A 10,035-nucleotide genomic window follows, 5' to 3' on the forward strand; every position below is an offset into this window, starting at 1 on the left:
GCAGGAATTACAGTATGTCTCATCCCACTTGCTGGGTTTCAAGAGATGTGAATCTTTTTTATACCCTAAAAAGTGTGCAAGTGCCGTCTTGGTGGCATTGCCTGTTGATGAAAGAAGCCACGGCAAATGGCCTAGAGGAACCACAACAAACGCTTTATTAAAAGCTCGTTACTTAGATATTAATGGCAGGCAGCAGCAAAGTTGTTGATACACAATGACTACTCCTGTAACCAGTGAATGGATCGAACTAGGGAAAATGGCTAGGATGTTGTAACCCTTTAACTAGTAGAAGAAAAGGAGAAGAAAGACTGAAAGATGAATGAAAAGATAGGACATATATTACCAGCCTTCCTTCTAGTGAGGTCTGTTTCAGCATGTTATCCAGCTCTGCCAGCCTCCAGCTTGGCAGTCAGACATTCCAGAGACTTCTGTGAATGGGACTGGGGAAGGGGGCTTCTTCCAAGGCGAGCCCAGGTGGTCAGTGCAGGTACAGAGCAGTGGCTGGAAATTTTTCAGGGGAGGCAAGCCAGAGAGGAGCAGGGGAGAGGGATAGCCTGCCACTCCGCCTGCACTGCTCATGCTTGCCTAACTCAGGACTCTGTCCTGAGTTGTTTAAGACTCAACCAGGGATGTTCCACATACCCTTGCAGGTCACCGGACAGTCTCTGACACAGTATCAGAAATTCTAATATGCCATAAAACCACCTGTCCAAAGTCCATAGCTTTTGGTATTCAATGGAGTTAGTTTCTGGTTTTACCTTTTGAAGGCATTTTGTATATCTTGAATGTCTCGTGAACTATATACCAGAGACAAAGTAATTGTTTAGGGAAAAGTGCTTACTAGCTGCAAGTATGCATTTTTCATCTTTTACTGATTATCAGTGTGGATTCTTGCTGACACCCCTAGTGCTTAAGTGCTTCTGGAAAAAAAAAAAACAACAACAAAAAACACCAACAGTAATTTCTTCTAAAATATTGCTTCCTAGGAGAAGAATAGGCACTTTTTTTTTCCAGGCACATTTTAAATGAACATGTCCTAGGAGAAAATCTGAACTCCTCACAATCCTATACTGAGAATCATGAGCAAGCAGGGCATTTTTTTAGACTCCAAATTACAAGTTGCCATGCAATTGATCAAATTTCTTTTCTATTAGCAGTTTAGTGTGGTGATATATTTAAAGATGGGCATCCTGGAATAAACACTTGCACATCCTTACCACGTTTTGTTTCTTTGTTTGTTTTGTAATTTAAAACACAGAATGGATAGTATTTTTTAATTAGTTTGAATTTTCTTATAGTAGATCACCTATATAGTAGAAAGTGTACAACTAACAACTGTAGAAGAGGTTTTTTTCTCAACAGAAGGAAGGGGAATTGGATTAAAACTGAATGTTACTTTATTGATTACATTAAGTATTCCTGCAAAACAACTGCATTTTTGTTGCATGTATGTATTATCAGTAGTTTCCAGCTTCCATTTGCTGTGTTTAAAAGTGATCAAGCACTATGTCCTATAGAGTTTTCCTAAAGCTAGGAGGTTGCTAACTGCCAGAGTCATATCTTCTGCTTATTTGAGCTAGGCTCTGTCTAAATATGTGCTTCCAAGAACTTGTCATCTAGCAGTATGTATTTTGACAGTGCCTGGTTGATCTCGTAAGCTTCATGTGGCTTGTAGAGACAAAGAGTTAACACTAAAAGGCTCTGTAATTTACATTGGGCTTTGTATCAGTGGGGATATCTGTCCTGTCAATGTTTGTTTCACAACTAATTTGGCAGTCTTCATTACAGTAAAGGGTTTTGTGGGTTGTTTTGGTTTTTTTTAGCAAATCATAGAATACTGAAGAAAGAGTGGTGGTCAAATAGCTGACAGAACTTCTTACAAAAGATAAAAAGAATGGAGGTCAGGAAGTATTCAACAAACTGTATTGAAATTGTAATTAATTGCCAATATCACGCTATGGCATTTGTGTCACTTTTATAGTGTTCACCTTTTCTGTCTGTGCTCAATTATTTTATTAATTATGGGAAAAGGTAACTAAAACTTGTGTTTTGTGATATTTGCTTTTTCGTCAAGTAATTTTGCCCTCTCATTCTCTGACACTCTAATATTCTATGATTCTATGATATGACACATCCTGAAAAAGTTTTGGAAAATATTGATGACTGAAATGTTTTTTATTTTTATCCTAGTATCAACAATGAGTTGATACTAACTGCTCCAATAACTTGAAGGGGCTGGAAACTCCATTAAGAAAAATCTCAAAAGTTTTATGCAGTCTGTTATAATTGCTGTTTTCCCTTCAGATTCCCAGCAATGGAGAGGAGGTAGAAGGGTATTTGGGAGTGCCTGCAGGGAGGGAGAGCAGACCTTTTGCATTTGCTGTATTTGACTTGAACTAGTGCTTTTGATTCCTCACCTGAGCAAATACCAAATTTGTGTGTGTGCTCAGAACATTCCATCTAGCAATGAATTATGCCTACATTTGATAAACAGAGCATCTGCCTCAGAAAATACTTTTTAAACTTTGTTGAGTAAATTGATAAAGCTGCGATGCTGGCTTAGTCAGAGCTTCTCAGCTGCCAGGCATGCTGGTGTAGGGGCAATCAAGGAGGGTGAGAGATCAGAGTAGCAGAAGCACTGGCTGTCTGGAGGTAAACATATGCTTCTTCTTCCCCCTCAGGCATAACTGGGAGTAGCAGCTCATCAGAGCTCCCATATGCAATTTGTATGAGGTGGGAAGCTGGAGTTAGGCAGCCCAGTACTCCAGAACAGTTGGGTTTTTTTTCCTCTTCGTAGAGTACAATTAGGAAGCTACACTGGAATAACATTAATGAGAGGGTAGGAGTGTTTGAACCTTTGCTATTTTAGTGTTTGAATTGTACAAGGTATCTTTTTATTTCCTTTTGGATTGTTTCTAGTGTGTTTTACAAAGTATATAAACTATGTGCAGTGTTCTTCAAATTCAAGGTTATCTAAACCACATCTGACATGCTGCTGAGTGGAGAGAGGTGACAGCTACAAGTACCAGAGAGAACCCTGGCTCTTACTGACATGCTGTGGGATGTTCACTGCCCATGTGGAGCAGACGGATATCCTGCCTTAATTGGGTCTCTGCTGAAGGGCTCTCACAAGACATGTTATGCTCCATTTATCTCTTTCAGGAGTCAGTGCTGAAGAACAGGAATTTATATTTCTTTAAGTTGACACTCTGCATAATGCAGCGGATATGACCTGAAATTTGAGTAGGTGCTGCTGAGCATGACTCCAGCCTTGCCCCAGGATCTGCATTTTCAGGGTAACAGACCCTTAGCTGATGTGCAACAGCCACAGCTCCCAAACCATGTGGTTGAACCCGGGTCGACCCCTGCAGCAGCCATTGCCCTAGGGCAGGTATCACTCAGGTGTGGCTCACTCTTGTGCTCTCCGGCAGGCATCCTCTTCATCCCGCTGCTCCTCACTGGATACAGTGTGCTGCTCTTGTGGAAAAGAAACCAACCAAAGAAACCATTTATTTGCTCAATATCAGCCTCCTGCCATCACTCAGTGGGCAACAGAGGATGGTGTGGTAGGCCTGCACCAGCCCGTCCATACTGCAGGACACATTTGGGCTTGTAATGACAATAGCTCAAGCCTTTATCTTATTTCTTTGGGGCTTAGGTATTTCCCCCCATTTATTTTTTCTTTTTACATTTTCCCCTTTTTTCTTTTCCTTTTCTTTCTTTTCTTCCTGCTCTAGATTTTATCAAACAGGTGTATCTGAGTCTGAATTCTGATGTAGACAGGTACATTTGGGCCTTAAATTTGTAGATGGGTGAATTTCAGCCTTAATCCACAAAAAAGAAACAATAAAAGAAGTAGATAGAAACACCAAGCTCCACTGCTTCAGGCTCTAAGAAGATAAAGAGATTGAGAAAATCCCCAAAGAAATTCAGTCAGGATCTCGAGTGTCAAAAAGCAGACGGCAGCACCTCTTGTGTTGCACAGAAATTAAATCCTTTATCAGTTCTCAGGACTTAAAGCACAAGTCCAGGGTGGTGTGCTGCCAGGCTGAAAATATGCTCAATTTTAATCCAAACACCGACTCTCCAATGTCCCAGATGATTATAGCTTTTCTACCTGAAAGGTGTAGTAACTTCTCAGCATAACTACACTGCTGCTTTTATAACACCTGAGGAAATTGCCTGCTGCTTGATTTCATTGTTGTTAGGAAAATTGTGACCAAGTGTCACAAACATCTAGCCTTGTCTGTTGCTCTAAATTAAACAACACCAGTGGTAAAGGCAATCAGCTTCTTTTCCATGAGTTTATTATGTGCCATAGCTCCTTGCATAAGTTGCCAGGGTTCCTGCCATCAGTTCCATATTACAAAGAAGTGTTCTAGATTGCCTGTGATTAGACATATTAAATTGATTTTATCATTGCACTGGGTGTTATATGGTTACCCATAAACTTGTTTGCTAATACCAGAGGTAAATCAGAACCTAAGTAGAAACAATAAACTGATGATATGTAATATGCAGAATCATTTAAACAGCTACCTAAGATCTCACTGTGGGTTGTATTTCTTTCCATGCACCATGTACAATACTATGAGAATTTTAATGGAACTCTACTGCAGCATATGCTGCTATTGAAAAAATGCTATTTTTGTGATAACTCACCCTCAAAAAATACTAACTTCTGGTTTATGTGAGTAGCACATATCAGTTTTTTATATTTACTATTACCAGTAAGGGTAAGGAGGTATAGTAAGCTTATATGATATAGCAATTGTTACTATTTTTTATCTGAATAACTGTATCTCTTTATTTTAATAGAGAGAAATTCTAGAACAGCAACAGCGAGAGAGATACGATACAAGTTTTCATGGCATATGTATGTTCTGTGACCAAGAATTCACAGGAAACAGGTGTGCTTACTGACTTCTTTGCTTTTGTTTTATTTCTTCATATCATCTCAGCACCTTTGTTTATGGTTTTTAATGCCATTGAACCTAGTGGTAGGACTGGAAAGATAAAATTAATTTTAACGTATAGTTTAAGCATTTATTTCAACTGCAGTGCCATTTTAAATAGACCCCTCCCACTTCTCAGTTTTTTATTTATTGCCATACAACTTTTTATACTACACATTAAACTGCAGTTGGGAGCTGAACCATTTTAAATTGAGACCATTTTTCAGCAGTTGTTTTAGTGGGAAGAAGAGCTGTTTAAGCTAATATGGCTGTTGAAAAAAAATTTTATCCAGTTACACATTTTCCTATAGGGGGGAGAATTAGAGTGAGAAGGGTCCTTTGCAGCATCAGTCATGTGTGAGCAGGAGTTGCATTCAAGTACTTGGTGAAAATTTGGTTTTACACAGTACATCTGCTACTCTGTAGTTCTGCTGCTCTGGAAAGGTAGAACAACCTGGGGTGATGACCCTGCGTGCCATCCCAATGTTGTGTGAGTGTAATGTAATTCACCTCATTCAGCTGCCAAGAACTTCATTCTCTGCTTTCTCTTGTGTCTCACAGAATATGCAATTTTAAAATTGTGCCTGCACGTGGCAAAAGCAGGGCTCACCAGATTTAACACTTGGAATTTCTGCTTTGTTAACCAGCATAGAGAAAACTGACAAATGGCTTTTTAGAATGTTTCTCAAGATGGTTGTTTGAAGCATGTGATTTGCTTATTCAAGTTAATAAATGAGCCTTACTGACAGTGAGGCAGATTAAGCAGTTGAAATGTTACTGAATGTTCAGCAGGGATGAAACTGAAAGATTCCTATTTCAATGAAGTTGCATTCTTTATTACTAGCAGTGGCAGTAACTGTTATTTATTTACTGTTGGCCTTATTGTATTTTTAGAGCAATTGGTGTATTTCAAGTCACTAATTGAATAGTTTTCATATGTATTAAAAAACATGTAATGTTCGTTTTGAATGCCTTTTGTAGGTCTGTCCTTCTCAATCATATGGCAAGAGAGCATGCTTTTAACATTGGGCTGCCAGATAACATTGTGAATTGCTGTGAATTTCTGGCTGTATTACAAGAGAAGCTCGACAAGCAAGTAGTTTTTTGTTCGTTTTTTTATTTAATGGACTTAGATCATATTTCTTTTAAGGAAATAAGCCGGGTGAAAATTCAACATTCATGGTTAGTTAAGAAGAAGCAAAGAGAAATTGTAAGTTTATTGTGAGTGCTCTTAGAAGGCTTTTTGTTGACTAATTGAGAGCCAATACATAACAATTCGTACTGTGTTTTCTGGAGAAATGGAGTCATGCAGTGCTGCAGTTGTTAAGCATTGCACAGCTTCCACTGACATCAGTAACAGCACATCCCTTTTTCTCATGACTGTTAATGTTCTTGTTTCTCATTATAAAAATCTTTTTGGTAAACATCTTTTTAATCACTGAACACAAAGCTCTTATGCCAGTCTTAATTTGCTTCTCTGTATATTGATAATGTGGGATGTTTGGTCTTTCCATGCCCTGCTGCTTACAAGGCTACATCCCAGAGCAGAAGGAGAAAGCCAGTATATATGCTGCCTCAGAAACATGTAAAGCTGACATGGCTAATGAAGTTAAAATGGAATTTGGAAGAAGAACTTGGGTAGCAAAGAGCAGGAACTCTTCACTTTGAGTTTCCTTTGCAAGTATCTAAGTGCCCTTTATAGATCTCATAAGTGGGACAATATGAAGTATGCAGCAAATATAAATTGGACTCTAGCAGAAAATGTACTTCCTTAAGAGTGAAACTGTAGCTTTAACAAGTATATTAGATTTTAATACAATCTGTAATTAAAGACAATAGGAGAAATCTGTCTAAATCTTTGGCTTAGTTATGAAAAGCCACAGAACACTGAAATTTGTGAAAACAGGGATATGGAAATTAAATATCCTTCCAAGTAAATTTAGGATCTATTAGTTTGTACATCTGAGGGAAAAAAAAAAAAAAAAAGGGAATTCTAGGGATGCAAAAGCCAGCAGTGCTCACTAATTTTGGCTTTGACTTGACAATGAGTATGCAGTCAAATAGATACAGGTTACTCTCTTCCAGAAATTAATATGTATTAAGAATGCCTTTTATGTTGTCACTGGTATTGCCTAATGCACTGAGTTACCTTGCTCACTGATAAATTGCCCCTTTACTATTAATTTATAACCTGGGGGTTTTGTTTAAATGGAGGTTTCTCAAAGCCAATCCTCACTGTAGTTAATACACATGCTGAAATTGCTTCCAAAGTAGTGAAAGGCCACTCCTCCTAATGCTGAGAACAGACTTAATAACTATGCTAGTAGAATAGTACCTAAAAGTATTATTAGGAGGAGAAGTCTTGTTTCAGGCAAATATCATTACTACATTGTGCATGCTGAGGAAAAGTATTACATATGCTTCCTGGAAATGCCTTTCACAAGTAGAGCAAACACTTTGCTGTTACCAAGTGCAGCAAAGCAGATATTTAAATTCATAGACAGATTCTGACGTTGAACTTACAATTAACCAACAAGGCAATATTTACATTCTGAGGCTGCAAGCACAAGGAAAACTCAAAATTTCCTCAACAGTAAGCCTAAATGTTACAACAGGTCTTGGAAGGCAAAATGAGACTGCAAATCCTAAATTGATGCGGCACACATAAAAGATGAGAGGAATCTGGGTGCAGCCTTTGCTGAAAGAGTATGAGGGTTTTCATGGTATATGTACAGACCTTCTAAGCATGATATTAATGGGTTTTGTGGGGACAAACACTTGAATAAGAAAATAATTTTAATCTTCAACATTTATACCCTAAACCCTCAGGAAATCATAGGAAGACCAAACACTGTTAAAATTCTTCCTGACTATACACTTAAGCATGCTTTCATCTGTAAAGTAAAAAAAAAAAAAAAAAAAAAAAAAAAGTCATTTTAATTCAGAGCCCTGCATTTTTTTAATAATATTAGTATTTTTTAATGTCTTTAAGAGCTGATGTTTTTTCTACCCATCATTTTTTTTTCTTGCTAGCCAGCATCTCCAATACAAAGATACAATGCCACAGATGCAGAGTTTTGTTTCTTGAGAATTTATTTTCTAAGGGGTTTCCCCATAACTCTTCTGAGATAATTTTTCAAACAGCTCAGGAAACTCTCTCCATCTTGATAGAGTAAGTAAGCCATCAAAATGTTTTAGCACCTTGGCGAGCTAGAGTCTCAAGACCTGCATCCATTAAACAAAGATGTTGCTGTAATCTCAGGTTTCTGCTAAGTCTCTGCCAGAAAAAAACATGACTGTCTATTTCAGGGAGAATCACCCATTTGGGCTGACATGCAGATTACTGTTCTCATAGTCCACTGTCTGAGTCAAGATATGTGACACTGCTTTTATAGGCTCAACTTGCAGGTGTTAGTTGAAGTGTTAGTTCTCTACGCTGTAGTGGGGAGATAAAGAACAAAAAATTATTTTATAATGCTTGTAGTAGAGAATTTAAGACAGTGTGTGTACTTCTGTTCTCTTTGAATTGCTCTGGAAGACATACTGTGGTAAAATTCTTATCTGGTAATGAATGTTTTCACCTCTCAAGTAATGTGTGCGTATATATAATAATTCTTTTTTATATATGTATGTACATATATGTATGTGTAGACATCATTATATATAGATGTATGTGTATATTAATTTCTTTGAATTTGATTTCTCAGGATTTCAAAACCCATTTATCACTGGCAAACTTTCACTTAGCCTCCCTGTTGAGCTAGAAGTATAAAACTTTCTGTTTAGCTGATTTAAATTGTTTTTAAATATGTATGTAGCAGAATCAGGTTTTGGTTTTTTCACTTTAAATTAAAAGAATCAGTTATTGATGGATTGGATACCAGTGTAAGTGCATACTAAGTTACAAGTTCATATGCTGACCAATCAGCAGTGTTCTCATGCCCCTAGTAGGAAAATTTTGGGCAATCAGACTTTTCTCCCACTTGGCATGAGCAGCAAACACCAAACTTTCTTATTATCTGTATTTTCATTTAATGTAGTTTTTGTCATCGCTGTGTTTGATTGACTCAACTGTGATCTAAAATTATCCTGTACTTTTTTCTTTTTCTCAGATAAACTTTATTTTTATTTAGCTTGCACTCACATACTTAGGATTGATCTCACTGTGTATATCTACAGCTATTTTAAGGATATTATCTTGTGCTATTTCCCTTTTAACATGTTGCCCTGTTTACCTTTTTATCTTAGATTGCAGTGTTTATACTGTGAAAAAGTCTTCAGAGACAAAAACACACTTAAAGATCACATGAGAAAGAAGCAGCATCGCCGAATCAATGCCAAAAACAAAGAATATGACAAATTTTATATCATTAATTACTTGGTAAGTGGTTCTATGAATAATTAGTAAATTTACTGAAGAGATACAGACAATATCTTGTTAAAAGTGAGTAATTCCAAACCAGCAATTAGTACAAAGGTCAAAAATCAAGTGAAAGACTCTTAAGAAATATGCTCATTTGTGATACGATATTCTGGATAATTGTTAAACTAAGGAATAGTAAACATTTGTTGTTGAGAATTGATTTTGAGAGATGCAAGAAGGCAACTCGAAGAGACACTAATCATCATGTCATCAGTGCTTAGTCTCTGCCTGAATAACTAGAAGAGAAAATGAGATAAAGTAATGAAGTACATAGAGGCCTGACTTGATTGCTATTGGCTTTGAGCTTGTTTTCTAAAACCTTAAGGTGGAAGTGCACTACAGTGTATAAACTGAATGCAAAGATGAGGAAAATGAAAGATACATAGATGAAAAAAAAAGTGGTTTTAGCCTCCAGGTAGGTGTACATTGGTAGGCATTAATATTTTTTATCTCAGACCTTTGGGAGTGTGTATGCATATGTGTGTAGCTGTTTTTGACTTGCTGTCTTCAACTCACAAGTATAGGAGCTACTTCAAAAGCTGCTACATTCTGTGCCAAAATAAACTGTATTTTACTTGAACTAGTCTTCATGCCATCTACATGTGTTAATATCAAGATTATAAATAGGCATCTTGTGTTGTTTTACCTACTCTTTCC

General features: G+C 37.2%; 1 protein-coding gene across 1 annotated transcript in view; it reads left to right on the plus strand.

Moving 5' to 3' along the window:
- The window catches only part of ZNF277 (zinc finger protein 277), a 33,717-nt gene that overhangs the window by 12,161 nt on the left and 11,521 nt on the right, over positions 1-10,035 (plus strand). The window contains exons 4-6 of the mRNA XM_009995171.1: positions 4,819-4,910; positions 5,937-6,047; positions 9,204-9,336. Of these exons, the coding sequence (XP_009993473.1) occupies positions 4,819-4,910; positions 5,937-6,047; positions 9,204-9,336 (336 nt within the window). The remainder of the gene's footprint in view (positions 1-4,818; positions 4,911-5,936; positions 6,048-9,203; positions 9,337-10,035) is intronic.

The sequence above is a fragment of the Chaetura pelagica genome, unplaced genomic scaffold (genome assembly GCF_000747805.2).
Source record: "Chaetura pelagica isolate M959 unplaced genomic scaffold, ChaPel_1.0 scaffold1533, whole genome shotgun sequence".
NCBI lineage: Eukaryota > Metazoa > Chordata > Aves > Apodiformes > Apodidae > Chaetura > Chaetura pelagica.